The sequence below is a fragment of the Colletotrichum navitas genome (assembly GCF_030913465.1).
Source record: "Colletotrichum navitas strain CBS 125086 chromosome Unknown LY79scaffold_1, whole genome shotgun sequence".
Lineage (NCBI taxonomy): Eukaryota > Fungi > Ascomycota > Sordariomycetes > Glomerellales > Glomerellaceae > Colletotrichum > Colletotrichum navitas.
Genome location: NW_026850547.1, coordinates 1,162,925 through 1,190,197, shown reverse-complemented (window position 1 = coordinate 1,190,197; position 27,273 = coordinate 1,162,925). Strand labels below are relative to the sequence as shown.

Below are 27,273 nucleotides of genomic sequence, written 5' to 3'. Positions count from 1 at the left end.
TGTGTTTTCATTTTAGCCAGCATCATTTGAGCTCCCTCCGTCCGAGGGACAAGAATTAGTCTTCTATTTCAACTCTGCCTGTAGGATACATATCTATCAAATCGGTACCAATACAATGGTTAGCATTACCTGCATGTGCAGCTGTTTCATTCATCAGACGCCAGAGCATCTTGATAGACTCTTTGACGAGAACATAAACTCATTCTACGAGGAATAAATATCGAGTAGATATTGTTCTGATATATGACTTGTCTGATGAGCAGGAGGTAATGTCATTTACTCCCCCGATCTCAACTTGAGGAAGGCCTTTCCTTCCCTTTGACGAACCGGAATACATACTTGCACAGAACACACCACCGAGCAAGAATTAAATTAACTATAAAAACCATTGAGACACGGGGTTATACCATCAATAAATACAAGGAAGACGAAAGAGATCATAAGAATAATTCATCAGGTATTCGTATAGTGCCCCCGAACCGCTACCTGCGACTCTCCGCCATGACCTACCAAGCCAGGTCGATGGGTCTGTCCACCAGCCAACCCCTTTAGATCTCGAGGATTCCAACGCCAGCGACAGTGTTCTCGTCAGAGACCTTGGCGTCCTTGCCGTTGGCGGTGCTGAGGACGACGTAGACCTGGCCCTTGGGGCCAGCCGGGATGAAGACGACGTACTATCGAAGGTCAGCATCTTGCAACAAATCGCGCCGACAGGTTTGCGCCGGGGAGGGTCGTAAGGGGAATACTCACATCGGCACCGCTGACGGTGACCTTGCTGTAGTAGGTGTCCAGGCCAGAGAAGAAAACGGCATAGACGTCGCCCTGGGGAACGGTCTTGGCCTCGACGGCAGCCCCGTAGGCGCCCTCGAAGACAACGGCCTTCGACCCTCTGATGGCATCGACGGTCAGCGTGGGGAAGGCCTTGAACGGCAGCGCTGGGGTGCCGGGGGCGAAGCCGGCGATGAACTGCGCGGCCAGAGAGTAGACCTGGTTGAAGTCGAGCGGGGTGTCGAAGGGGGTGGGGAAGGGGTTTTGGCGGAGGGCAGCGCGGATGTAGGACACGTGGCGGGCCTCGACGGTCAGGATGGAACCCGCAGCGGTGAGGTAGGCCTTGTCGGCGATGACGGCGGCGGCACCAAGGTAGGCGGACACGCCGACACCCTCAAGGACACCGGCGAGGCCGATGAAGGACTCGACGTTGGGGACGGGAAAGCTGAAGGACGGCTCGGGGATGGCGGAGGCCCCGAGGGCCGTCTTGAGGAAGTCGACGTGCGTCTGTGGTTGCGTGTTAGCGGGGGCAATGTTCCTCTGAGGATGTGCCGAGAGACAGTCTCTCTGAAAGTCTCTAGAGAAGCAGCGTCGATCTACGGCAAAGTGGTTTCAAAACCGACCTTCTCGTCCTCGTAGATGGTCTGCAGGTTATTGTAGAAGCTCTGGCCAACTTCGCCCGCGTACTCGCAGAAGTCGGCCTCGGAGAACCGCTGGAGCCCCAGGCCGTAGAAGGCCCTCTCTAGGTACTCCAGAGTGAGTGCGTAGTTCAGGATCGTGGAGTCACCTCCGGGAAGGGGGTCATAGTTGTCCTTCTTCTCCAGGGGGGCGCCAAACACAGAGACGGCGGAGGCCGCCGCCAGAATGAGCGACGAGGTGCGCATTTCAACTATCAAGTATCAGGATATGAGAAGAGAAGTAAACTATGTCAAAAGTGAAAAGAAACTGCGAAAACAATTGAATTGTTTGGTAACGAGGGACTGGGGGTGAGTGAGTGGATGCTGTGTCTACAACTTTTCCCTTCACCCGAGCCCCCCGGCACTACGCTGTTTTATATATACCTGGAATCGTGAGCATCGTCAACAAACATGACGCCTTCGAAGAGACTTTGCAATGAGATTATTCAAAGACAGCTTGATTCGGCTGATCTCCTGCTCACTGCTGTCTCTGCCACCCCCGCTTCCACGGGCGAGGCCCGTTCCATGGAGCCATCGAGGGGGCAACCAGGGCGAACACATCCTGGCAGAATAGCCATATGGGAGAGTGGTTCACATTCCCGAGAAGCAGTGATGATAGTCTCATGGGCGAATGGGTCGGTTGGAACCGCATCGTGACTGTGGAAGCGGACAGTAAGACTCAACGCCTAGGCTAGCTTGTTCTCTGCAAGAGGCATCTTAGTGTTGATGGAAGTTCATAGTTGCAAGTCCTGCTGGCGCGTGGAGGGATATCATCGCAAAGGGGGCGGGAGAATTCCTCCGTCCGCTCAGGGATGGGTAGCAGAATGCAGTAAAATGTTTTTGACTTGAGATCCGCACTGCGATCTGGGGTGTCTCGGCTCAAGGCATACTACAGGACCCGACCGTTAGCCCAGAGGCTCTCTTCCTTCCCAAGCCCAGCCTTGTCGGAAGATGAGCATTCGGGGCTCCTTAGCCTACGGGAGAGAGAATGTCCCCCTTCCCACCAAGTTTATGCCAAAGGTTCACGTTTAATGTGATTAACCTCTACAAGCTTGTGGGGCTGGTCTCCTTAATCACTGAGACCTGGGTAGAAATCAAGGCAGGGGTATTGGCTAGCCATCACATCACTTCTAACAAAATACACAAGATTTTGACGGTGAATGGGGCCCTGAATTCCCACCCAGGTTTTAGTGATCAAGAAGATGCAGACTAGAGAATGTTGCTACGGAAAACGGCCTGCCAAGCTGCTAGGCCCCCAATACAGCGGCAATTCGGCCATCACAGATTGGCCTTGACATCTCCGCCGTACCGAACCTGTCGCAGAATGGATGGTGTGAGGTCGGAGATCTTTTTGAATCCAGCTAACCCCATGGTCAGATCAAGATCGGCGAGCAACCCGGCAATCACAGCTTTTGCGCCCTCCTTTCCCGCGATACCCAGACCGTAGATGGCGGGGCGTCCAACAAAGACGGCCCTGGCCCCCAGGGCCAGGGCCTTGACGATGTCAGCCCCCGTCCGGATCCCGGAGTCGAACATGACGGTGATTTTGTCTCCAACGGCTTCGACGATCTCCGGGAGCATCTCCAGCGAGGCCACGCCGCCGTCGAGCTGCCGGCCGCCGTGGTTGCTGACGATAACGCCCGACATGCCGTGCTCAACAGCAAGCTTGGCGTCTTCGGCGCTCAGCACACCCTTGAGAACGATGGGGCCGTCCCAATGCTTCCTCAGCAGGGCCAGGTCCTTCCACCCATGGTGCTCGCCGGGGAAGGCCTCGCTAAGCCAGTACCGGGAGGCGCCGATGACGTTGTCCTCGACAGCGTCGCCATCGTTTTGCTCGGCGAACTTCCTGCGGAAGACAGGGTCGCTGAAGGCGACCGAGTTGCCCGTGCCTGCGATCTGGGGCAGGTATGCATTGTCGAGGTCGGTGGGCCGCCAGGCCAGGGTGACGGTGTCGAGAGTCACGACGAGGACCTTGTAGCCGTTAGCCTTGGCGCGGCGGAGGATCGAGGCCGTGATCTCGTCGTCCATCGGCCAGTACAGCTGGAACCAGCGGTGGTGGTCGCCGCAGACCTCGGCGACCTCTTCGATGGTCGAGGTCGCGGCCGTGCTGAGCGTGTACGGGACCTTGAGCTCCGCGCAGGCCGCCGCCAGACCCGTTTCCTTGTCTGCGTGGAAGATGCCCTGGACCCCGATGGGGGCCATCAAGACAGGCGTCTCTGAAGTAGAGTGAGTGTCTCAGAACATGTGTCCCTGGGCAATTTGCGAGCATTCAAGCTCACCATAAGTCACGCCAAACAGCTCAGTGCTCAGGTCCCGAGGATTGTTGGGTCTCAGGAAGCGGGGCACGATCTTCCACTGGCGGAAGGCCAGGCGGTTGGCGTCCATCGTAGACAGCTCCCCGGCTCCACCGAAGACATAGCCAAAGGGCTTGGGGTCCATTGCCTTCTTGGCCTGAGCCTCTAAGCCATTCGGGTTCGTCGTCACGATGGGTAACTGACCCGATATGATGCCATTTTGGTAGATGCTGACGGTGTATGATGAGTAGGGAACGCGTCCATCGCCGTCACCGGAATCAGTCATTGTGAAGAGGCAACATGTGCAAAGATTCTGACGATACAATTAAGACCCTGTAAGATACTAGAAGAGTAAAAAAAAGAACTTGCGCTGGGCATTGATTTAGGCCAGAGTGAGTGCCTGTCAGCTAGAGTGTTATTTGGGAGATTGATGAGGTAAGAGGATGAGGAACGAAGGGATTTTGGAGGGAGCTGGCACCTTAAATTACACTTTGCTCAAAGTTCTGCTTATTCCCTCAGCTAGATGCCTCGGCAGCGGACTTTTTGGGGCCAGTTCGTCGGGGTAGCACATCCTTACTAGTAAGCTAGGCATTATCGACGCAAATGGCGGAAACTTACCAACGAACTAATACCCCGCAGTAGGAAGAATGAGATGCCAGCAAGCTCATTACCCCTTACAGCTCAACGCCTCGTTGTTGGAGTTTGTGCGGGCTCGGACAGCATCCCTTCAGGGCCCCACCCCGAACTACCATGGAACCCCGCTACCGAGTTCAATTAACCACCCCGCGATCTCTCCCACCCGCAAAACACCATCCCGCGATCCGGAAGCAAAAAAAGGAAAAAGAGCCCACCCGCCAACCGCGGAGCCCAACGCAACAACACCTCGCTGCCTGCCTCCACTCGCGCGCACCATGTTATAGCACCCTCCCCCCCTTTCCCGCCGTCTACGATCGGAACACGCACACACCATACTCACGCCATGGACATCGACGACATCCTCCGCGAGGTCGACCCGGTCTCGCACTCCGTCCCCTCCGAGACACGCGACCTGCAGGCCTTGACGCGTGCCTGGGTGGCGGAGCGCTCCGCGCCAGAGCTTCTAGAGTGTGTGCACCACTTGCCTTTCTTCCCCTCCGCTCTGGGCGCGGGTGAAAGAGAAATCAATTGACTGGCTGACACGAGACGCGTCAGATGGCCCGCCGACGGCCTCTTTGAGCGCGTCAACGACCGCATCAAGCGCCAGATCGAAAAGGTCGAGGACATGACGGGCGACATGGACCCCAAGACCAACTTCGCCCTCATCGTGATTCAGACCGAGCTCGAGCGCTTCAAGTTCATCGTCAGGAGCTACCTCCGCGCCCGCATAGCAAAGGTGCTGCCTCTCTCTCTCTCTCCCTCCCCCCCCCCCCTCTCTCTCCCTCTCTCATTCCTCGCCACCCCTCCCTCCGCCCCGGGCATACTCGTTCGGTTTCTAGGTTGACGACGGAATCAGCTAACACATCCCTGCTGCCGCGACAGATCGACAAGCACGCCCTCCACTACCTCTCCTCCGCCGCCCTCCGCGCGCGCCTCTCCGAGACGGAGCTCGCCTACGCGACCCGCCACCAGGCCCTCCTGCACAACCACTACCTCTCCTCTTTCCTCTCCTCCTTCCCGCCGCAGCTCCAGAACCTCAACGACACGGCCGGCAACATCAGCATGATCGACGGCCCGGACCTCGACACCGCCGTCTTCATCCGCCTGCTGCGCGACGTCGACGTCGAGGGCAAGGGGACCGACTCGGACGGCTCCCTGCCGGGGCGGGCGGGGGATATCCTGATCCTGCGGTGGTCCAGCGCCAAGCCCGTCGTCGACGCGGGGAACGCCGAGCTGGTCTGACGGGGGGGGGGGGGGGGGGGGGGGGGGAAGGAGAGCTGCCCGTCTTGTCGCCACACACGCAGACGGAAGAGCATAGCCCATAAGGCACCAGCTCGCGCGAGAGGCCCAAGAAGCCAGCGCGACGCTCCGCGCGCTGTCCCGGAGGTTCGGCAAGAGCTATCCATGTTACTAGAGGCCAAACAGCGCAGCCCATCCGCCGAAGCGGGGGAGGGGAAGCGCACTCCAGCCCTCTTGGAGTCTTCTTACCCGGGTTTTCCAGCTGACTGGGCCGGACATCATCGCCCCAAAGTCCAGGAAGAGCGAGCTGGGGGGGGGGAGGGCATTTGCTTCTTCACATGGGCTAGGTTTAAGAATTGGGGTAAGGAGGGGGGTGGAAACGAGCGCAGGCCCCGCGGCAACCTCGCCGGCCACAACGTCCGGGGCGCACGGCAGTCCACGGGCTTTCGAAATGGAACAGACTTTGGACTTTGCGGACATGCCGCAGGTCTCGAGATCCGCGGAGTATACAAACCACCTGTGTCCGGTCCTCGGTCCTCGTGTGAACCCCAGACCGCCCGCGTCGTGAAGTTGCTCTGGCTGGGCCACTTGGAGATCAGCACATGTACCAACCAGCCACAACCGGTGCAACAAAGAGTGCGGTTTGCTGAAGGAAGGGCACCCCGCAGTGACAATAAATTCAAGTCCTGGGGGGAAAGGGTGGATTAAAAGCTATGTGCCACAAAAGGGTGATGGAGGCAGGGATAGAGGCTTATCACATAGCAAGTCCGTATAGTGATTGCAAGAGAATATGATGATGTATCGTTAAGAAATAGTGCGTGTCTATCTAGACTTTTATCTGGTAGCCGGCGCCTCTTTCCAAATGATCCCTGGCTGTGAATGCGCTTTTTATGATCAATCAAGATGTTGCCCGCCATGCATTGCTAGCGATATGAACCGCATCTTACCCAAAAACAAACATCATCCAGCGATGATCCAAAAACGCCAATTCATGCAGGTTGCCGATTTTTTTTTCTTTTCATCCGGTCTCCCCAGTCGCTCGTCCCAAACCCACCATCCAGCCCGTTCGTCTCCATTTCATCATGTCGTTAAATCCCGATTGCCTCCTGGGCCGCGTGTCCTGAGCACCGAGTCCACCTACAACGCAAAAGCATTACCCAATCCCAAGACGCCGGCACCGCCAATGCCCCTCGTCTCGCTGTTTTGCCGACTGCGACCGGGCACGACGATCATGCCCTTATCGTTGTCGAGCTTCAGCAACACCTGCGACGGTCTCCGCTCGAGCCTGCTCTGCTTCTGCAGCGCAGCGATGCCGAGCAGCGCCCCGCGGAGTCCAATGTCGAGACGCCGCGGCTCGTGAAGTCCAAAGAGCCCCGCCGTCGGCGATGAGAACTGCCGCTTGTGCGAAAAGGGCGAGCCGAGTGATGACGCGCTCGAACTCGGGCGCGAGAGCAGCGAGCGCGGGATAGAGAGCTTGCGCATGTGGGCAAAGTAGGCGTCACTCGCCTCATCGGGGAGAAAGAAGGATGCCCTCTGCGGCCAGTGTGAAAGGGTCATTGACGCGTCGTCGTGGACTTCGGCCGTGTCGGAGTCTTGGTCGAGGAATTCGGGGTACGGCATGGTGGGCTCAGAGGGTTCTGAGTAGTCAGAATCCTCCGCCTCGGACATCAATGGCGGAGGACTGGACTGTTTCAGGACATCTTCCTCATCGTCTTTGTCGCTGAATGAGGGCGCTGATGTTGGCGTGTTCGGGGCTTCCGACGAGACGGAATGGGTCTCTGCCTGGGTTAGGGGGGACGGAACCGGAGGAGTTGGCTTGGAGGGGTGATGGATCGATTCGGAGGGTTCCGTATAGAGCGAGGACGGCTCAACGGCTTCGGGGGTGCACGGATCAGATAGCTCGGGGGCAAAAGGTTCAGGGGTGGGAGGAATTTTAGCAGCTTGAGGAGTAGAAAAAACCTCTGTTGCTTCGGGGAGAGAAGGACACTGGGTGGCTTCGGGAACGTGTGGAGTGGAAGTGGCAGGCTCAATCGTGTCAATGAAAGACGTACAAGAATCGACTTTGGCAGCCGAACCAAGGGTGAATGCAGCACCCTCGGCAATGGTAGCAGAGCCGACCGACCGCGACGACGGGCCCTTGTCCATGTTGCCTGAAGAAGGAGAGGCAGAGTCAAGGAGGTTGAGCGAGGGTGTCGTGGCGTCGAGAGCGAAAGCATCCTCATAGTACGCGGGGGAGTTGAGGGCCGTCTCCGCGGCGGTCGCGAAGCTCGAGGGGCTCGGCATCGAAGCCAAAACGGAGGGTGATCCCACGTCATGGAACTCCGCGTCAGAGTCCTCCTCGTCTTCTTCGACGATGGTTTCAATGGCGTATTCCAAGAAACCCTCGAAGGATCGCGGGGGAGTGGAAGGCCTCGGGCGGGTCTCGACTGCAGTCATGACAACCGCCGGCTCTTTCTGCGCCGACTCGGAGTTTCCGTATACCTCAGCTGCAGCTGCTGGCTCCGGTTTCGACACGGCCGCTTGTTCTTCACCACCAACCGAGACGCAGCAGTACTCCAACCAGCCTTCGAGCGCGGGCTCTTTGGCAGCCAGTTCTGCCTTTGCATCAGGTGGTGCTGTCGAACGCGTGGGTGCGAAGTTGGGACCAGCCTCAAACTCTGACGCCACTCCCCGGCCCTGAATGATAGCATTATCAATTGCGGGCGAAGGCGAAGAAGACTCGGAGTCGCTTAGCGACCGCTTCTCGAATCCAGAGTCAATCGACACCACAGACTGACGCGAAACGGAGCGGCTGCCTTTGCCCATGAGGCTAAACTGCCGCGGTCCGTTGAATCGCTGCATCGTTGGTGTCGGCGGCCCTGCCAAGGAATCGTCGATGAGGTCGCTGTCGGAGGTCTCGGAGCTCGCGATGTTCGGGTTGGCGTCAAAGTGGTGAGGGGTTCCGGAAATCGTTCGCATAAACGTGGGCGTGAACAGCAGGCTCTCGTGAGGCGATCCAATGTCTCCGTCGACAAGGCTCGGGGTGGACGAGGACGACGAGGGATATGTAGTCTCGCCGTCCTCGGTCATGGAGAAGGACAGGGGGCTTCGGCCAGGAGAACTGGCCTGGTCTTTGAAGGCGACTGCTTTGGCTGGGGTTTCAGGATGTTGCGAGGGCCCCACGGTGTCATTGACGCTTTCGGGAGCCGACTCAACCCCACTACCACCCTGAAGCGTTTCACCTGGCGAACCCGAAGGTTCGGACGACTCAGCGAAGCTCCCGCCGAACGATGGCGTCGCGACCCCATTGGGCGTCGAGATTAGGAGCGGGCTGCTAGAAGCACAAGCTTCCATCTCAGCAGGGTCACTCGCTGCGGGGACCGGTCGCTCGATGATGCGGATGTTCTGCGGGTCGCAATCGGTCAGGGAGCACGTGTCTTTGATGACCATTACGACATCAGACTGGATCCGTTCCTTGAGTCTCGACACGAAACGCCCCTTCAAAGTCTCGGGATCCTCGTCTTGGCGCTGTCCCGTCGCGTAGGATGGCGAACGGGCCACGAGCGTTTTGTCCAAAACGAGATGGCCACGTTTGTGGACCACGAGCGTTATACTCATATCGTTGCCGCCAAGAATGTCGGCAACGCCCGTCTGCACTCTGTCAAGAATGGCTTTGACGGTCCGCCGGCAATAGCAGGCAGTCGAATCGAGGCACACGGCGAATGGTTTCTCGGTCTTCCAACCGCGCCCAGAGAGCTCATATACTGTGATTCTGAGGTCGTCCGTCTCATTCATTTCCACGTCGGTGCCATCCCGAACCGCTTCAAAGGCGTGTTGCAGTTGGCTCAGGAACTCCTCGCAGTCGAGGCCGTCCGGGTCCTGGAAGAGGAGGAGGTTGCTGTCGAGCTCGCGGCGCAAGTGCCTATGGTCCAGTCCGAGTCGGTTTTGGATTTGGAACCCAACGTGGACGGCGCCCTGCTCGGAATGGTGGCACTCATCCAGGAAGTCGAAGGCGTTGCAAGAACGATGCTGTCCGTCAAAAACCATCTTCCTAACATCCAATGCACGCTGCATTGCCGTCGACAAGACCCAGGCCATGTCCTCGCCGCGAGACAGCGTCAGCGGAGAGCTCTGACTGCTCTTGAGCGTGATGGTGCGGTGCCATTCCCGTTGTCTGCGTGACTTGCATCGACTGCGGAAGGACAGGGTGATGTCGTAGCCGGGGACGAACTCCCAGTCTTGTGTGGCCTCGACGAAGCGCGACTGGGGGATGTGAAGGAGCGAGACCGGGTTGCTAAGGGGCTTTAGTAACTCCAGGTCGCTCGAGGGCCGCTCGCTGGTCCTTCCGTGCATCCATCTAAAAGACTTGTCATGGAGCTTCATGAAAGAGCCGATGATGCGGTCGGTAGAGCGGGCGATCTCCATGGCGGACGGCTTGTCGAGGGGATTCTTTTGGTAGGAGCGGAAGGATTTCGTGGCCCACGGTTCCGGGCCTCCTCGGTAGATCTGGTAGATGAGCTCGAAGCGCAGCGGCTTCCCCTCGCCGATCTGGGGAATATTCCTCCTGAGGGCGGCCGAGTCTCTGCGGGTGAGCAGCTCATTTGAGCAGTGCGTCAAGCGGCGCACAAGGGCGCGGCATATCTGGTCGGTGGGCACGAAACGGTAGGAGGACTGGTAGTGTCTTTCGTAGGCGAAGTCCAGAGAGGGCTGGAACTTGATGCAGACTTTGACAGCCAAGCCGGCTTGCGAGGGTATCGGGGCGGTTTTCGGCTCAAGGAGGCCCGCTGCGGTTCGAGGCCGCCCCGGGCTGGAGAGAAGAAACCTCCTCTGGAGGGCCGGGGCGCCGAAGTGCGACGTTGAGGGACGGACGAGGTCAGGCTCGGCCATGTCCATCTAAAGGTGGTGAGATGATGAGAGCAGCGCCAACGGCCTCTCAGTTAAGTTTGTAGAGTTTGAATCCCAGTTCCCTCCAGACTTCAAACCACATCCGTCAGATAATAGTCCGGGGGAGGGGGGAGGGGACAACGGGGGGGTTTTAAAAAAAGCGGTTTTGGACAGGGACGCTACAAAGCATACTAGTAGCACTGGCTGCCCTAATGCAGGACGTCTCCATCAAGCCGTGCGTCGTTCAAAGAGGGCCAGTCGAGAGTTGGCCAAAGAGGCAGAAGAGGTACTTCTACTTTTGGTTACCTCGACCAAAAGAAAGAGGCAAGGGTGAGGGGGGAGGGGTGTCGAAGAATATTGACGAAAACGGGCAGGGTGGAAGAAAGCAAGGGAGCAAGCGTAGGTATGTATGTATGTGCTGCAGAAGCAAGCGAAGAAGAGCCCGCGCACGCTGCCAACCGCGGCGGCGGGTCGCGTGAGGACTTTGTATGAGATGTTGTGGCTGCGGTTGTGGTGTGGTGCTGACGCGCCGAAGTGAGAGGTTGGGCGACCCATGGCATGATCCTGCCCGTGCATAGCACATACAGCTTCTTTACAGGGGAGGCCTGGCCAACTGGAGGAGCCTCTGCGCGAGAAATTTTGGCTTGCAGGACAACCTCATATTACTTGTTTGGGGTTATCAGCCAGCTACTATACCTAGTAGTGGTGTTTTGGCATGTGTGTGTGTGTGTGTGAGTGCCCTCCGGGTTGTCAAGAAGGGGTCGTCGTTGGGCCCGTGTTGCAACCCTTTGGGTTCCCTCGGTAAGATGGAGAGCAAGATAGGGCTGGTGGTCTTCTACCCAGGTATCCTCTATCTGATGGCGGGTAATGAGACAAGACAGCGAGAGCGGGAGAGAAACAACAAGAAATGTTGGTGGTCTGGTGGTTGTGTCCGCATGGAACCAACCACATCCACATATCCGTGTCGTGTACCCGCACTGCTGGTAAGAGCAACCTGGTAGCCACAACAATTGACTCGAACGACAGGATTGATTGCCACGGTGATAGCAAACGCGCGGCTGCATCGCAGCGTCGTAGTAGCGAATGACGGCAAGACAACACAACAAGACAACAACCCTCGAACCCACCAATCCCGCTCGTTCCGTCCCTTACATCAGTCGCTAGACGCCAGCTGCCTGAAGAAAAGACGCGAGGGAGGAGGGAGAGAGAAAAGAAAAAGAGAAAAAAAAAAAAAGGACGAAAAAAGGGGGCAATAGGGCCGGAAGACGTGTTGGACACCAGAATATGCCACTTGGCAGCCGCGATCGATGACTCCTCTCACTGCATGTCGCATGTCGTGCGTGCCATGAATCCGCAGCGTCGAGTCCTGTTTTCCGAGGGAGTGAGGCTGGCGTATGCATGCGCTCCTGCCTCATCCAACGCATCGAAACGGGGTTCAGGCGAAGGCGGGTGGGGGTTACTACTAAGTGAGCGCTTTCTCTAAACACCCCCCAGAAAGCCGATGCGAGAGCATGTGTCGGCGCCAGCGATCGAGCAGGTCGGGACAAACCGCCAGGCGCCCGGAGGTCCAACACGTGTAGGTATACCATATCATACCTCAGTTGTCGTATCATCCACCATACCTACCTACTGGCTGTGAATTGCGCACGTAAAAGGAACAGAAGAAGGAAGGCGGCTGGCTGGACGGGGTGAATGCATCACCGGGCTGGGCTGAACCTGGGCCTCGGGAACTCTCGCTAAGCGATTGAGGAGGGGCCCGGAACCGTCATCAGATCCTGGCATGATCTCCATCTAAACCAGAAGCTATGCCCAGATGCCGGGGGGGCAGCCAAGGGTGAGGGAAAGAGGAGCAGCCCAGACAGACAGCACCTGCCAATATGGCGCTTGTTGTTTTTAGACTGCTCCCTAGTATGTAGTGTACTAACCCGTCAATAAACAAACACCCCCCTGGTCGCAAATTCCGAAAGGTCGATACTATGGAGTACTACCTGATCGATCCAAAGGGGGCCTGACGTATGACGAAAATGCGAGAGTCGGACCCGGCGCCCGTGCTTGGCCGATGCTACCAAACTCGACATGCTGCGAAACGGGACGAGGCTCTTTTTTCTTTTCCTTTTCTTTCTCTTCTTACCCTTCGCTAAAACAATAGCGACAACGCTTGGAATATCCACAACCCATACCTCCGTGCCTAGGAAAATAATAATCTCGGTACGGCCAATGGCGGCGATTGCATGAACCATTGGCGCTCCGCTTTCCTCTCTGTCGCCAATCGACGTTGCCGGTGGAATGCTCCCCCACACCAAAAGGTTCCCGAAACAGAGGACCCCCCTAGTCGTCCAGAATCTTTTAAGGGACGACCGCGGTCCATGTCTCCCAGGCGAAGGAGAGGGAAAAAAAACAGACGTCTCCGAGTCCACCGAGATACCATGTCCGATGTCGTGGTCTTGCATCTTTGCCCACTTTGATGGGACAACTCCACCCCGAGGTGGGCACCGTGAATACCATGGATACCCGGTCTCCTGCGACCACTCAAAGTCAACCGTCAGAGAAGAAGAAAAAAAAAGTGAGTGAAAACACGCCTCTTTGCCGACAGGCCCGTGACCTCTCCCACGTATATACGCAGTAGTACGAATAAGCGCGAATTTTGGCGTCACGAACGGCCAGCCACGCGCCTTTTCCGTCCGCCTCTGCCGGGTTGACTCCTAAACCCCCGTACCGTCCCGAGCCCACAGAAGCTTTCTCTGTTCTGTCGTGGACACGGAACGCCCGCTCCGCGGTCAGTGACGGTGTGGCTGCCCGCCTGTTCTCCCTCCCGTGTCAGTGTCTCACGCGTCGTCGCGCCTTCTTACCCGTGATGAAGATGGAGTATGGACCGGAACCACCGCAGAGGCCTTTCAGTCCTTTCTGCCTCGCTACAGATCCTCCTGTGGAAGCTCTCAGGCTCTCTTCTTTTTCTTCCTCTTTTCTTTGTTCCCTTTCTTTTTATTTTTCTTTTCTTTCCCTTTCTTTTTCCATCTGTCAAATCTCCGGGTTTCCGATAACTCTGGAAAGCCGGCGGAGAGTTCCTCGAGAAACGACGAAGCCCCGCCGTTCTCCTCGATCTGCTCGTACCCATGGTATCGAAATCGGAAGGCGGGGAGGGGGGGGGGGGGGGGGGGGGGTGGCGAGCTCTACTAGCGGCTTCCTGTTGAGGTTTTTCGTTCAGGGGGTGCCGCGTAAAACTGTCCTCGTGGTCGACCACAGACGCAAACCACCCGCTCGTAGAGTAGCGTGGCCACGGCCCGCAAACGGCTCCATTGCTGGTCGAACCTTCGTTGTCTTCAGGTGAGCCCGCGGTCGTCATCGATGACAGCCGCAAGCCGTCTGCTGTGTGCGCCGATGCCTGACTACCCGATAACTTGGACCCTGTCAGTGCACCCTCCCCCAAGTGCTTATCGATCGATGATGAGGCCCTTCGTTTAGGTCGGCAGAGTTAAGAATCGAGATGAGATCCAGGGGTACCTATGACGCCCTTGATCGTGGGCCGGTACACGGTACGTAGTTGAGCTGGAAGTGACATTCGGATATCACCGTTTAGTTGATGCTTTCGCATTGGAACATCGGATGGGTTTCGAGCAAACGTCAGTGTCTTGACACGGCACATGGCCTTTCAAGAGACCTCGGCAGTAATACTCTGTTTGCGGTCCTAGCCGTCTTCCCAATAGCGTCCAAGCTCTTGGGCCATTGCCAGCTGGCAGATACTTTCATCTTGCCAACATCGCGCTAGGCTAGATGGACGAGTTATTGGGCGATGGTGTGACAAGGTCACCAAAGTCGATTCGCAAGTGCTTCTTGACTCGTCTCTTGCAGTCCTCCATCTTCCCCCCAAAGATTTATACCAACAATGGGCAGTAAAACCGTGCATGGACAAGACGGCAAGCAAAAGGGGAGAGGCAGCTGTTGCTAGACAAGCGGCCACGGACGGTCCTCCTGTTGAAGTTCTCGGCAAAGCAATGTTACACAGCATCCGTTTGGCTCTCACTGCCCTACGAACGAACGCCATTACATATATATAGTTGTATATAACTTATATATACATATATAATGAGCTGTCATGACTGCGTTCCGGCTCCCGCAGGCAGTATATTCGCCCTACAGCTCCAGGGTATAGCATCAGCTTGATATATCACATTGATGATGGGCTGTGTGCACAAATGGTTGATCAAGACCAGGCGACTGATTAACAAATACAGGTTCAAGTGGTTGTAAAGTTCTTCTTAGAGCGTCCTCTCCGTTTGCCGACCCTGGAGAAATTGCGATTGTAACCGAATGTTGTCCGTCGTCCAATACGATACCTAGAAGCGGTGTGGCCTCAACGTTCAAAATTCCGTATAAATGATGGTATGAGCAGCAGTCGCAACCTTTTCAAATTTGCAGTGGCAGTCTCAAATCATGTCCCGGTATATTCTATCGTGGGGTTTTTTTTTCCCTTCTTCTCTTTTTCTTTCTTGGACATTGCAGATAAGCTTCACAGCAGTGATTGTGTACTTTTTTTCCCCCAACCCAAACTGTCGTATATCCAAATATCAAAAGCACCCAAGCCTAGGCTTGTGAACAGGACTGACACTCCCCAACTCACGTCCAACAGCACTTTGATCTTGTGTCCATCAGTTTTGCGTATCAATAGATTGTAGCCAGGAAAAACCAATCTTTGACAAACAATTGCTATGCAGACCACGACCATCTTAGTGAGCGGGTACAACAAGTGATGAGCTAATTAAACCTTGTAATGTGTTATCGTTGTCACACGTGCTGCGGGGAAATCCTGTGTGGATACGTTGGTTCGATTCATTGACATGTCACAAGCCACGAGGCTTTCCCAAGGGCTTGTCTGAATACCCTCAATCCCTCACTATGCACTATTCTGACTCCAAACCTGGCCAAGGTGGTCATAGCAGGCCCATGTGCACCTTGACGTCCAAACGGTGAATACACATGAATAAACAAGGACAAACGACAAAAGACAAACGAGCACTTCCATTGGTTTCGTCCGCAAGGAGGAAAAAAAATTAAATAAATTTTTTTTTTTCCTGCTGGTCTCATCCTTCAACAACGGGTACCACAGCCAACCCCGTCTCCAGGTCACTCTCACCCCGCGGCTACACAAAGGGAGAACAATAAATCAAGGTATCTCCTTAGCTTTCACAGGTGAGTCTGGTCCTACACTTGTGTTTCCTCCAAAGGCATGATCCCAACACATAGCAGCTCAGCCCCAGTTGCAGACAGGCAGAAATGGCTCGCAAACAGAAAGACCGCGGCCGCAAGCGCGAGGGGGCGCAGGCAGACGCGAAGGCGCAGGAGGGCAAACAACGCGGCCAAGAGCTCGAGAGGGATGCCGTCATCGTCAAGATGGAGGAGCCGGACACCGACGCCAAGTACAGCCAGAACGAGGACCGCGACGAGATCGACGACCTCCTCGACTACGTCCACGTCAAGTTGGAGGACCTCGAGCTCGAGGACGAGAAGATGGAGAACCTCGCCGTCTCGGAGGCCGAGGAGAACAAGGGCGGCGCTCCTCTCAATGCGAAGAAGAAGAAGAAGAAGAAGAAGAAGACGACGACGAAGAAGAGCACCCAAACAGCCGGAGCCAAGAGCGAGGCCGCCGCCCTGCCTGACACCAAGACGAACATCGCCCCCACCGCCAAGGACGCCGCCGCCCCCAAGACCAAGAAGGAGGAGCGGGCCAAGGTCAAGGAGGACTTCCTCGCGAGATGGAGCGAGTACTTTGACAAGAGAGAGCTCGCCGACTGGCAGCGCCTCTGCTCCGACCTCGGCCTCCCCGGCGACCTACCCAGCAAGACCCAGTGCCGCAAGGTCAGCCAGCATTCCCCATCGCAAAGACTATTTGAGCTGACCTCGTTTCCCCTTCTGCGGCATAAAAGGCCCTCGAGAAGGTCCACGTGAACATCATACAGTTCCTCGAAGCCAAGGAAAAAGGCGAAGCTGTCCGTTTCTTCAAGAACGTGCGCGAGCTCGCGCTGTACACCCGGAAGAGGCGCCTGTGGGTGCCCATCAATGAGATGCCCAAGGAAGACCCTTCCCGCAAGCTTCTTCGCGAGATTGGCAGGTACGTTTGATGGATCGAGATAGAGAGACAGAGAGAGAGGGGGGGAGAGAGACCCAATGATACGGAACCGGGACAACACGGGTTTTTGCGCGGGTACGATGGAACATTTTGGCTGGATTGGCAGGGTAATGGAATTAAGATGGCCTCACGCCGCGCAAACCACGCAATACAACACAAAGATTCCCCATTCCTTGTTTTTTTTTTCCCCTTCTCCCTCGATGACTCTGTCTAACTCCGTATCTCCCACATCCTGATCTTGCCCGTGTCATTGCCGACCGCGAGGAGCTCGCTGCTCCGCCCGAACGCCACGCTCGTAATCCTGCCCAGCGGCGTCTGCGCCGTGGGCCAGTTCCTGTAGACGGTGCAGCTGGGCAGGTGGACGAGGCGCAGCGCGTCCTTGGTCTCCCTGCTGCCGAAGGCCAGCAGCTGGCCGTCGGGCGAGAAGGCCAGCACCGTGATGGGCGTGACCAGCTGCTCGAAGCGGCGCGTCGGCTCCGGCCGCTCCTCGACGCCGACCTCGCCCGCCTTGGACGTCTTGACGAGGGCCTCGCGGTCGTAGATGTTGGCGATGCCGCTGCTGGACCCGACGGCCACCCAGCGGTCGCCGCCCAGGAGCTCCGGGCCCTGGTGGTGGCCGCCCAGCGCGATGACGATGCCGCCCACGCAGCCCTCGTCGCGCCACACGGCGAGGAACTTGCGCTCCGCCATGCTGTACTCGCCGACGGAGCCGTCCCGCCCCAGGATCGAGAGCCCGTCGCCGGTGCCCCACCACGCAAAGTCGGCGATGCCGTGCCGGCTGTCGAGCCGCGCGGCGGCGACCCACTGCCTCGACTCGGTGCTGACGATGTTGACGATGCCGCCGCCCTTCCTCGTCGACGCCACGAGGCCCATGTACCGCCCGCAGGGGCTGAGCTTGAAGCGCTCCATGCTCTTGTGCTCGAGCTTGTGGCCCTGGATCTGGCTCGTCTTCTGCACGTGGCCGGATTCGAGGTCCCAGCTGTGGAAGAACTTGCGCCGCCCCGCGAAGAAGATCTGGTCGCCCGCTGGGTACAGGAACTCGGCGCGGCGGACGTCGACGCCCTTGGCCTGCACCGAGGTGAGCATCGGGTTCGGCGTCGGGTGCGCCGTCGGGTTGAGGTGGTGCAGGTAAAGCACCGAGGAGACGCTGGAGGAGAGGAGGACGGGGTATTTCGGGTGGAAGGACAGGTTGTTGACGGCCGCCTTGTGCGTGTCGGGGATCTCGCGCGTGCGCTGGATGTCGATGACCTCGGGCCTGAGGCGCGCCTTGCCCGCGGCGTCCCTGCCGGCGAGGCGGCGGACGTCGCGCAGGAACTTCTCCAGGGGGGCGGCGGACAGCTCCGTGTCGCCGTCCTCTTGGTCGGAGCTGACGGAGGAGTCGGAGGCGGCGGCGGACGAGCGTCTCCTGCGCTTCGCGGGCCGGCCCTCGGGCTCTTGCGCCCACTTCGGCAGAGGGTTCAGCCGGAGGAACTGGGTTCGCAGCCTTCTGCTGTACTCGGCACCGCTGACCACGTCTTCGGCCTCGGTGAGGCGCAGCTTCCGTAACCTCGTCGCGGTCGCCAGGGAGACGGTCAACCGCTCGTCGTCGCTGTCCTCCCACGCGGGAGCGCCCTCGACGGCCGCCGGTTCTTCCTTGGCGGCCTTGCCGGTCTGTGAGCTCTTGGCCGTGGGGACGCCGGTGTCGAGGAAGAAGAGGTCGTGGTCGGCAACGTCTTCTAGTGTGGAATCGTCGGGCTTGGTGAGCTGGAGGTTCTGCTCGCTCTCCAGACGCTCAATGTCGCCGAGCACATCGTTCCGGAAAAGTTGTTCGCGAAAGTCCGCCTTTCCTCCCAAGACCAGCCTCTCGAGCTCCTCTTCGTCGGAATCCTTCTCGTCGAACACGGGTTTCGGTTTGCGCTGGCGCGGGGTCTCCTCCTCGAGTTCCGACTCTTCCGAGGAAGACAGTTGCTCCTCCTCTTCCTCGTCGGAAAACCGCTCGAACGGTTGTTCTTTTGCCATTGTCGTGGGTTGGGGCTCTTTTTTGGTCTGACGAGGATTTTCGGTCGTGAGCACGCACCAGCGGATCAGGGCGGGAGTAGGAAGCGGCTTGCAGGACGTCCAGAATTTTTTTACTGGGGCTCTCAGCCTTGCAGGCGCTCCTAGATGGCCATTGGCGAGCTTTTCAGCCACAGCAGGGGACCTGGCCAATGAATCATACCCTTTCCCGAGGCTGTTCTGCGGGGCATTGAGACCCCTCCGGCGCTGCACAGTGGCGGTTCCTTTCTTAATCCTCCCCTCATGTCGTGTCGACTGTGCAATATTGAGTCCGAGGCTTAATGAAGTTTGGTTTGTTTCATTGCAGACTATATGCTTTTGAAACTGAATTCTTCTATTTCTTTGAAAATTCTCTCTAGTTCTTTCAGGGTTGCCCCGATCAAGGACTGGTGCGACTACCCAGCGGGTGTGCAGGTGATGAGTCTTTGGATCTGGCCTTCATATTGTGTCACTCGAGTACATCGAGGTGTAGAACACGCAACCTTTAATCATGGTACATGTATAAAAACTGTGTTACAGTACCATGGCCTTGAGGCATGAGAAAATTTCAAGATGGGCCGTGCCATTTATCGTTACAGTGTTCTTTCTTCGTGTCTCGAGACCTCGTTGTCAAGGAAACCCGCAAAAAGTAGCCGGCCGGGACAGTCCTCACTGCTGTGCCGACCAACAATACGTGATTATTATTCCTACAATATCGCAGCAGACTGCTCAGCCCCTCACGGCGGCCTTCAAAAGCCCGTCGAGTCTTCCCAGGTCAGGGCTCACGCTCTGGTGGCTCTTCAGGGTCAACACCGCCGCCTTCTGCGCAACGCCGATCAGGTCCTCGACCTTGCCCCCCTTTGACAGGCCCGCAACCATGACGCCCAGAAACGTGTCTCCAACGCCGTTGACAGAGACGACGTCTTCCGCGGCGACCGTTTCCGCCGGCGGGAACAGACGCATGTATACGCCGCCGATCGTAGGGTGGTCGGCGCGGGCCCTGGTGAGCAGCCACCGCTCCTCGTTTCTATCCTTCAAACGGGGGTCGTCCTTGCCCAGGATCGTGGTCAGTAGAACGCCCTTGGAGCCCAGCTTCGTGACGATGGTGGGGATGTAGGGCAGGAGGTGGATAGTCTGCACAGGGATCCCCGCGTCTGTCATCTCCCTGGAGGTCAGGTACACGAAGCGCTCCCTGGCGCCATGCATCCCGAACGCGTCGATGACCTCGAACCACTCCGGGGTCTCGAAGAAGCCGTTCTCCTTGGCGGCGTCGTACATGGCCGTCAGCTCGTAGTGGTTCGGCGACGCCATGTCGATGCCCGGCTCCGGGAACACGCCGAGGTGCGGGTGCTGCCCCCGCGGGAAGAGGCCGGTGGACTTGGCCGTCGAGACGGGCTCGAAGGCGACCTTGCAGGCGTGCTCGCGGCCGGCCTGGATCCACGCCTGGATGTCCTTGGGGCTCCAGTTGCCGTCGACGACGAGCCAGCGCGGCTTGGCACCGGCGACGGCCGATTTCCAGTAGTCGGGGAACGAGTGGTTGGCGAAGATGCCCATGTCGGCCATGGCCATGACGAGGTTCTTCTCGGCATCGTTGACGGCGACGTACTGCGCGGTGCGGTTCGAGACGTGGTAGTCTGACGTGAGCTGGCGAATGTAGGTCGTCTCGAGACCCGATGCCTCGAGAGAGGAGAGCACAGTCGCTCCGGCACTTTTTATTCCACTCAGAAAAAGGGGAGAGGTGGGCGAGGATATGGGCGTCGACTTACACGTCGTCTCCGATCAAGCTGCAAAGGCGCACGCTGATGTCCTTGCTCACCCTGTGCGCGGCGAGGGCAACGTTGTGGCCGACGCCGCCAATGGACTGGCTGATGCAGGCAGGATTTGACGTATGCATATGGGGGGAGACCTCTTTCTTGTCTCCAAGGGGGTGGTAGTCACAGCTCAGGTCAATGGCCACGGATCCTGCCACAAGAACATCCGCCTTGCTCGACTTGGGCGCTTCCGCCTTGGTCGCGGGCTTCGCGGCGGCAGGGACGTCATAACCAGAAACAAACGTGTTTGACGAGCTATCTACGCAGTCAGAGTCTACCTTTTGGCTGATCTATGCGTAAAATAAAAAAAATAAAAAAAACTACAAAAGCCCACTTACACGGATTCCGCTCCGGCATCCCCGTTCAGCAACTTCGAGAGCTCCACGGCGATCTTGGTGGCCCTCGCCACGTTGGCCCTCACCAGGGCAACGTTGGCCAGCGTGCTACGCTCCTGCGTCAACTGTCTGATCCTGCCGAGGACGTACGGCGTGTTGGTGGCCCCGGTGAAGCCCTTCTCGACGGCTTCCGTGACGGCCGTCTCGATGACGGCGTCCATCTCCGCGCGGGGGATGCCGTGCTCCTCGGGGATGGGATTGGCAAAGAGCATGCCGGACTCAATGCCCAGCCTCTCCTGCGCCAGGATCATGGCGGCGGCCTCGCGCTCGGTTTGGACGACCAGGGGGCTCTTGGTACCGCTCTCGCGCGCCCAGAAGGCGGGGAAGTCGACGCTGCCCGTGCGGCCGTCGGCAAAGGTCGCGACGAACGCGCCATGCGTCTCGAGGAACTCGAGCGTGCGCGGGATGTCGAGGAAGCCCTTGCAGCCGGCGCTCACGACCGCCACGCGGGTGCGGCCGAGCTCCGTGAGGTCCGCCGAGACGTCCATGGAGTTCTCGCCGCCGCGGTGGACGCCGCCGAGGCCGCCGGTACCGAAGACTCGGATGCCGGCGAGCCTTGAGAGCAGCATAGTGCCGGCGATGGTTGTGCCGCCGTGGACCTTCTTGCCCGTGATGCCCTGACATATCCGTTAGCCTGGTTGCGCCTTGCTTGGTGGTTGGGAATTAAGGGGAGACGTGGGGGGCCAGTTGGGATGAGCTGGTCGTGGGCATAGACTACGACGATGTCAACTTACCAGTCCAACCAAGTGAGCAACATCTCTTCTCGAAACCTTGCTGGCGGTGCCGGAGTCAACCATCTGTGCGACCTCCGCCTCGGTCAAACCAACGACGGGCTCGCCGTTGAGGATGCCGCAGACAGCAGGTACACCACCGCCCCGACGAACGACGTCTTCCAAACCCAGGTCGTTGGCCAGCGCGCCGTGGGTGTAGATTGTCGACTCCAGAGCAACGACGGGCTTGTTGGTTGCGACGGCGTCGGCGACCTCCTCCGAGACGCGCAGAAGATCCTTCAGTCCGGCAGGGGTCCGATAGGCGCCGGCGCTCATGTAACGACGGTCCGTCTGGGGTCGGCCAAGCACCGCGCCCGCGGGCGCGGCTCGTTTTGAGCCCCGGCACAGCTGGGACTGAGAGAGTGCGTGTCTCGCCAGACGGCAAGACGAGCGTGGGACGATCATGCTCAGTGAGTAAATGCAATACCGCCGTTGCTTGGGCTTTCGGCGTGAGTGTTTTAGAGGTGTATTGCACGATACAGGAGACGGGCGCAACCTGTACCGACCGGGCTGCAGCAGTTCGATTGACAGGTCGTTGAAAGAGCTCAGAGAATCAGTTGCAATTCAATTGAGCCTGTTGCGACCTCTTTAAATGTGTGGCTCGTTCTTGAGGTTGACATACAGATAGGGAGATTGCCGAAGTGCACGCACGCCCTCTCATGTACAAGCGCTGGGGCGAACGCCTTGTCGTGCAATTATAGTGGGCACCGACACGACACAGTGCCGAACCTACTACACTGCTGGGCCAGGCTTAACTCTGGTTTGGTTTTGCAACACCACAGAAGTGACTCCAACTCGGCCACCACCCGCACCACAACCGTCAAAAGAGTCCCAAACACCGCCCTTCTGTCGTGGAAACTCGAAGCAATGCGCAAAAAGATCTCCTCGACGGGGAATTGAACCCCGGTCCCCTGCGAATCAACCCGGGATCAGCGACCCAGGGCGTGTTGACAAGCAGATATCCTCACCACTAGACTATCGGGGAAGTGTGGATGTTTGCATCCAGTGATAGTTGGTTGAGATGGGTCGGAAGGTTTAGGGTATATAAAACGTGGAGACCGATTGGGGGGGAAGGGGGAATCCTACAGGATTTAATCCAACAGCTCCACTTCTTCTTGGTAACCATTTCAAAGGAACGGCATGGGTACAAAGTAGAAGGTGTATAAGACAGGATGATCAAGACTTCCTCTGAGATCGAGGACAGTACGGCGCGTTCGAATGACCAGTTACACGAATGGAGGGCTGTCAATATGTCGGGTTAATAGTCGAAAAGGTCCTTGCCGTGTGACATTCCCGGTGCAAGTGCAACAGACATAGGCTATACAAGTCTTCCCTATTAAATGATCTACATAGCACGGCGCTTCGTCCCCTTGCCACGCTCTTCCTTTCTTATTTACATGAATGCAAAACGTGTAAAGATTCCGCAGGTGCATTCTTAATAAAAAATATAAATAAATAAAAACTCATACGCAGGAGTTGCGCACCCCCGGCTCTCGCAACTGTAGACTGCAACCCCGACTTCCACGAATGCTCCACAGGCAAGGGCCGATTTGCGTTTGAGAAACATATCAACATTTTATTAAGGTTTGCTCTTATTTGGGCCGCATAGGTCGCAGGTCGCATGCTACTAATACCGCTTCTGCCACTGGACGGTCTCTTGGACGGGAGGTGCATTCTGCCATCCAATCGCCACGCTACACATACAGCAGACGCGCGCGGTCTGGCGAATCCTTCTCGTCGACGTCGACTCGCGTACAAAACACCCTCTGACTCACCACGACTTCCTCTTCTCCTCCGCACAATGAGCTGGAGGGCGCCCGCGCGCCCGCCCGCCGCCTTCTAGGCCATGCCCCAAACGCCGTCCTTGAACTTCTCGAACAGCGCCAGGTCGACGCCGGCGGCCATGGCCTCGTACCCGGCCGGGTTGAGGTGCAGGTGATCGCCCGTGTCGTACTCGGCCCGCAGCTTCTCCGGCGCCGTGGGGTCTCTCACGACCTCGTCAAAGTCGACGAGCCCGTCGAACCGCCCCCTGGTCCGGATCCACTCGTTCACCCGCTGTCTCGTCCTCTCCCGCTCCGGGTCCCCGTACGTCTGGCCCTCCCCGGTCATCGGCGTGATGGTCGCCCCGAAGACGGCGATGCCGAAGCGGTGCAGCCGCGTGATGATCTGGTCGTACGCCGCCACGAGCCTGTCGCCGACGGCCTCCTGGGCGGCCACCGTGGTGGCCGCCGTGCCGATGTCGTTGACGCCGATGAAGACGATGGCGTACCGCACCCCAGACTGCGCGATGACGTCCCTGTCGATGCGACCCAGGCCGTTCGGGCCCAGGCCGTCGGCCAGCACGCGGTTCCCGCCTGCGGCCTCGTTGACGATGGCGATGGCCTGCGTCGACGGCTCGGCCTTGAGCCGCGCCAGCAGCCGGTCGGGCCAGCGGTCGTTGGCGTTCGTCGTCGATCCGCGGCCGTCGGAGATGGAGTCGCCCACGATGGCCACGGCCGACGCGCCCTTGGGCAACCAGGCCTCGATGGAGCTGATCAGGTACCAATGGTCCGTCCGGGTGGCGTTGGCGCCGATGTCCTGGTCGGCGACGTGGTTCCCGCTGACGAGGAACGAGGTCGTCCGGCTGCCCGGGTGCGCGGTTATGCTGTTGGTCGTCTGCCCGTCGGCGAGGTAGATGGTCACGGAGACGATGGACTGCGCCGCGACGGAGAGCTCGATCGGGTCCGAGAAGACGATGGCGCCGTTGGGGACGACGAAGCCGCCGCTGCCGGAGAAAGTGACGACCTGGAGGGAGCCGGTGTCGACACCGCTCGTGCCGGCCGTGTTGTTGGCCGTGCGGGCGATGGTGACGGCGGTGACAGGCAGGTCGGAGCCGCCGAAGGCGTTGCTGATCTGGAGACGAAGGGTGTCGGCCGCGAGGGAGACCTTGACGGTCTGGCGAAGCGTTGCGTCGCGGAAGACGCGGCCCGTCTTGTTCTGTGCGAGGTCAGCCGCTGCGCAAAAGAAGAGAAGAGAAACACAAGGCGTCGATGTACACCAGATATGAGACTCACAAAGGGCGCCGGGGGCAGGTTGGCTGGCTCGCAGAGCTGGGGCATGGTTCCCCAGATGGTGACCCATTCCCTCTCATCCCGCGTCGGGCATCTCGGGCGGGCTTGTGCTGCTAGAGGTGAGAGGAGCAAGGCCGCGAGGGCCGTCTTGAGGGAGATGATCATCGCGACAAACTACGGAGGAGGCGAATGCTGGCTGCAGAGCGCGACGCCGGTCCTCCGTGAGAGAAGGGGCCCGCGGGCCTTATAACAACATGCAGGTACAGAGTGAGTGCCTTGCATCGCGCCAATTTCTCCATCAATACAATACGTTATACCATGGCGTTATAGCCAACGCACCGGACCGCCGTGTGGACAGAGACGAGGTCATCCGGCAACACGGAACTGGGTGGTGCGGTGATACGCTGGGTAATGGGTTGGAAGCGGCCGGAGTTCAGGCTAAATTCAAAGCATCATGGAGAAATTCCTAGACCGGTGCCGGGGAAGAAGAGTTCATCCCATGCGATGCAACGCCATCTCCACGTCCGTCGCGCTCTTTGGGGGCGCGCTCCCCCGCATCGAGGCGATTTATTGGAGTGTTAGCGGGGTGAAGATCCGAATCGGCCCCTGCCGACGGGGGAGGGAGGGGGGTCAGGGTAGGTAAACTGAGCTCGGTCACGGGGTAAAACGCAACGACGACTGAAGCGAAGATTAATGATTGGCATTCCGACGTCACACCAGTGCACTACCAAAGCGTACAAGAGGGGAGTGGACTAGAAGGTTTCTATTTTGTTCCGGGAAATGACAGTGTTTGATCCTTTGAGCAGGACCCAAACTCATCCAGAAACAAGCCGACCAACGACGAGCAACACGGGCTATTCCAAAATACGGCGAGGTTTTTCGGCGCTTCATGACAGCATGATCCTTTATGCGCGCGAAAAGTCTGGCCGAGCCAAAAGCAACTCATGGTCGACCTATCCCTTGTCATTGTGGGAAGTCGGGCGACGGTCCCACGTCAGAAGGGAAGGATGAGTCGGCTATAGTGGCAGCCACTACCAGAGACGAGACGAGACGACAGAAAGGACGAGGCCGGGGCAGAATCCTCACTTCAGTGGATCGGATTCATCATCATCCAACGTCATAGGGCCGGCGGGGACATCGGCCCAGTGGCCAGCAAAGGCGATGAAAGATTCGGGAGGGTGATTGACGACGCCGTATTCGTTCTCCAGGATATCAATTGCCTGGCTGGCGCGTGAGTGCGCGACGTGGACCTTCATGCTCTCCCTGGACGAAGTGTCCTTGATATCGAAGCCACCGGGGCAGGGCTGACCCCATATCCATTGGTATATGGGCATGGTGCCGAGCGGGCACACACGATCGTGGAGATGGATGTTGTTCTGGGTCAGAGCAGAGTCCAGGACTGCTGGAGCTCCAGCGGCCCTTCTCATGATGGCGCTGTCAATGACGGTGTCGTCAGAGCCGGTGGCCTCGGAGGGCGGCCCCGAAGCAGTGGCCTCGCCGCGAGTTATGACGACGAAGCCGCCGTCGTGGCCCGAATCTGCGGGAGCGCCGTGGCCCTTGGCGAGAGCTGATGCGGATTCGTTGGAGATTTTGTACTGGGGACTACGTTGCTGCGAAAAGTTACCGGGCTGGGGACCAACAGAGAAGTCGAGATGCGTTTCGATCCCTCTGGAGTTGGACATGATTGCGTATGGCGTGCTGCGCGGCCGAACAGGTATTAGGGCGTGTATTATATGGGAGAGGCCGGCTGTCGAGTGATGCTGGCTAATGGAAGCGATGTCAGCCCTCGCTCAGAGTGTCCAACGACTCCTCCGGGAACAAGTGTTTCTCACCGGAAGCTGAACAAGCAAGAGAATCGAAATGGGCTTCGGCAAGACCTGCTTGGTGTTGGTGAAGGGAAGTAACGCTAGGAAGCTAGGTGGACGATGGTGTTGACCGGCGGGACGGGATATACTCGTTCCTCTCGTTCCAGAGAGAATTCACGAGGCTATTCGTTCCAGAATAGCGGGATACAAGTAGCTTGAAGGGAGGAGGACAAGAAGAGGGGAACCATAGAGTATATGCTATCTATATATTGAATGGTGATTTCTGACGCTGTGTCGAGGAAGAAGGGGGTGGGAGAGGTAGGTATGTGAGGTTTCGGGGGCCGGAGGGATTTATACACACACGGCTTACGTACTGCGTCAGGTACGGGATGTTTGGTGGTGTCGGGAGTGCTGGTCTGGTGCGTCGCATCGGTACCAACAGCACGAGAGCCACGCTCTTCTCGTCCCAAGGTGTGTGCTATCCTCGTCTTTCTTTGGTTCGCTCATCCATCACTTCCTCCCCCTCCTTTTCCCTCTCTTCCTGGGCCCCTTTTTATGACCATCTGACCCGATGCAGGCACACATCATGGCTGTCACCTCTGGGCAGCTACACTACATGGCTGAGCCCGGCATGTCGATGATGGTGGTGGTGCGACAGATAGCAGCATCCAAGGAGAGAGAGGCTCATTACCCAGACAGGTGGGTGTGCAGCCGTGGGTGAAGGTGTGAGGGAGGGCGTGGGTGAGGACAGCTGGATCCGGATTCCTGGGGAGGTGTAGTGCAGGTAGGTAGGTAGGTAGGTAGGTAGGTAGGTAGGTAGGTGTGTGT

General features: G+C 58.1%; 13 protein-coding genes and 1 non-coding gene across 14 annotated transcripts; 4 read left to right on the top strand and 10 right to left on the bottom strand.

Annotated features, from left to right (window-relative positions):
- Window positions 1-272: 272 nt before the first annotated feature.
- Window positions 273-1,754, bottom strand: LY79DRAFT_13404 (ferritin-like domain-containing protein). Its single transcript, XM_060550887.1, has 3 exons — window positions 1,392-1,754; window positions 751-1,275; window positions 273-674 (listed from the first exon to the last, which is right to left on the bottom strand). The coding sequence occupies exons 1-3, from the start codon at window positions 1,650-1,652 to the stop codon at window positions 549-551; spliced, it is 912 nt and encodes a 303-aa protein (XP_060420791.1). The 5' UTR covers window positions 1,653-1,754; the 3' UTR covers window positions 273-548.
- Window positions 1,755-2,723: 969 nt separating this feature from the next.
- Window positions 2,724-4,025, bottom strand: LY79DRAFT_503656 (FMN-dependent dehydrogenase; the record flags this gene model as incomplete). The annotated part of the gene is made up of 3 exons (XM_060553422.1): window positions 2,724-3,661; window positions 3,725-3,938; window positions 3,996-4,025. 3 exons carry the CDS (start codon window positions 4,023-4,025, stop codon window positions 2,724-2,726), a joined length of 1,182 nt encoding a protein of 393 aa, XP_060420790.1.
- A 501-nt stretch (window positions 4,026-4,526) lies between these two features.
- Window positions 4,527-5,623, top strand: LY79DRAFT_533163 (uncharacterized protein). The gene is made up of 3 exons (XM_060556346.1): window positions 4,527-4,843; window positions 4,931-5,111; window positions 5,258-5,623. The coding sequence occupies exons 1-3, from the start codon at window positions 4,719-4,721 to the stop codon at window positions 5,615-5,617; spliced, it is 666 nt and encodes a 221-aa protein (XP_060420789.1). The 5' UTR covers window positions 4,527-4,718; the 3' UTR covers window positions 5,618-5,623.
- A 12-nt stretch (window positions 5,624-5,635) lies between these two features.
- LY79DRAFT_13386 (uncharacterized protein) lies at window positions 5,636-6,595 on the top strand. The gene has a single exon (XM_060550886.1). It carries the CDS (start codon window positions 5,780-5,782, stop codon window positions 6,320-6,322), a length of 543 nt encoding a protein of 180 aa, XP_060420788.1. The 5' UTR covers window positions 5,636-5,779; the 3' UTR covers window positions 6,323-6,595.
- Window positions 6,405-10,913, bottom strand: LY79DRAFT_533157 (uncharacterized protein). Its single transcript, XM_060556345.1, has one exon. The coding sequence runs from the start codon at window positions 10,484-10,486 to the stop codon at window positions 6,752-6,754; it is 3,735 nt and encodes a 1,244-aa protein (XP_060420787.1). The 5' UTR covers window positions 10,487-10,913; the 3' UTR covers window positions 6,405-6,751.
- Window positions 10,914-11,535: 622 nt separating this feature from the next.
- On the bottom strand, window positions 11,536-12,292 carry LY79DRAFT_13374 (uncharacterized protein). The gene has a single exon (XM_060550885.1). The coding sequence runs from the start codon at window positions 12,088-12,090 to the stop codon at window positions 11,638-11,640; it is 453 nt and encodes a 150-aa protein (XP_060420786.1). The 5' UTR covers window positions 12,091-12,292; the 3' UTR covers window positions 11,536-11,637.
- Window positions 12,293-12,378: 86 nt separating this feature from the next.
- LY79DRAFT_533154 (uncharacterized protein) lies at window positions 12,379-13,622 on the bottom strand. Its single transcript, XM_060556344.1, has one exon. It carries the CDS (start codon window positions 12,925-12,927, stop codon window positions 12,406-12,408), a length of 522 nt encoding a protein of 173 aa, XP_060420785.1. The 5' UTR covers window positions 12,928-13,622; the 3' UTR covers window positions 12,379-12,405.
- A 1,699-nt stretch (window positions 13,623-15,321) lies between these two features.
- LY79DRAFT_533151 (uncharacterized protein) lies at window positions 15,322-16,702 on the top strand. The gene is made up of 3 exons (XM_060556343.1): window positions 15,322-15,664; window positions 15,722-16,330; window positions 16,399-16,702. The coding sequence occupies exons 2-3, from the start codon at window positions 15,749-15,751 to the stop codon at window positions 16,591-16,593; spliced, it is 777 nt and encodes a 258-aa protein (XP_060420784.1). The 5' UTR covers window positions 15,322-15,664; window positions 15,722-15,748; the 3' UTR covers window positions 16,594-16,702.
- On the bottom strand, window positions 16,703-18,716 carry LY79DRAFT_533149 (U3 small nucleolar RNA-associated protein). The gene has a single exon (XM_060556342.1). It carries the CDS (start codon window positions 18,597-18,599, stop codon window positions 16,812-16,814), a length of 1,788 nt encoding a protein of 595 aa, XP_060420783.1. The 5' UTR covers window positions 18,600-18,716; the 3' UTR covers window positions 16,703-16,811.
- Window positions 18,717-18,883: 167 nt separating this feature from the next.
- On the bottom strand, window positions 18,884-22,312 carry LY79DRAFT_533147 (indigoidine synthase A like protein). The gene is made up of 4 exons (XM_060556341.1): window positions 21,555-22,312; window positions 20,764-21,437; window positions 20,381-20,680; window positions 18,884-20,322 (listed from the first exon to the last, which is right to left on the bottom strand). The coding sequence occupies exons 1-4, from the start codon at window positions 21,993-21,995 to the stop codon at window positions 19,344-19,346; spliced, it is 2,394 nt and encodes a 797-aa protein (XP_060420782.1). The 5' UTR covers window positions 21,996-22,312; the 3' UTR covers window positions 18,884-19,343.
- Window positions 22,313-22,471: 159 nt separating this feature from the next.
- Window positions 22,472-22,575, bottom strand: LY79DRAFT_t4. Its single transcript has one exon. It is a non-coding gene; the product is annotated as a tRNA-Asp (tRNA).
- A 523-nt stretch (window positions 22,576-23,098) lies between these two features.
- On the bottom strand, window positions 23,099-25,296 carry LY79DRAFT_621165 (GDSL-like Lipase/Acylhydrolase). Its single transcript, XM_060562060.1, has 2 exons — window positions 24,644-25,296; window positions 23,099-24,566 (listed from the first exon to the last, which is right to left on the bottom strand). Exons 1-2 carry the CDS (start codon window positions 24,803-24,805, stop codon window positions 23,430-23,432), a joined length of 1,299 nt encoding a protein of 432 aa, XP_060420781.1. The 5' UTR covers window positions 24,806-25,296; the 3' UTR covers window positions 23,099-23,429.
- On the top strand, window positions 25,253-25,687 carry LY79DRAFT_13239 (uncharacterized protein). The gene has a single exon (XM_060550875.1). The coding sequence runs from the start codon at window positions 25,421-25,423 to the stop codon at window positions 25,649-25,651; it is 231 nt and encodes a 76-aa protein (XP_060420780.1). The 5' UTR covers window positions 25,253-25,420; the 3' UTR covers window positions 25,652-25,687.
- Window positions 25,297-26,749, bottom strand: LY79DRAFT_533143 (uncharacterized protein). Its single transcript, XM_060556340.1, has 2 exons — window positions 26,473-26,749; window positions 25,297-26,404 (listed from the first exon to the last, which is right to left on the bottom strand). Exon 2 carries the CDS (start codon window positions 26,320-26,322, stop codon window positions 25,723-25,725), a length of 600 nt encoding a protein of 199 aa, XP_060420779.1. The 5' UTR covers window positions 26,323-26,404; window positions 26,473-26,749; the 3' UTR covers window positions 25,297-25,722.
- Window positions 26,750-27,273: the final 524 nt, after the last annotated feature.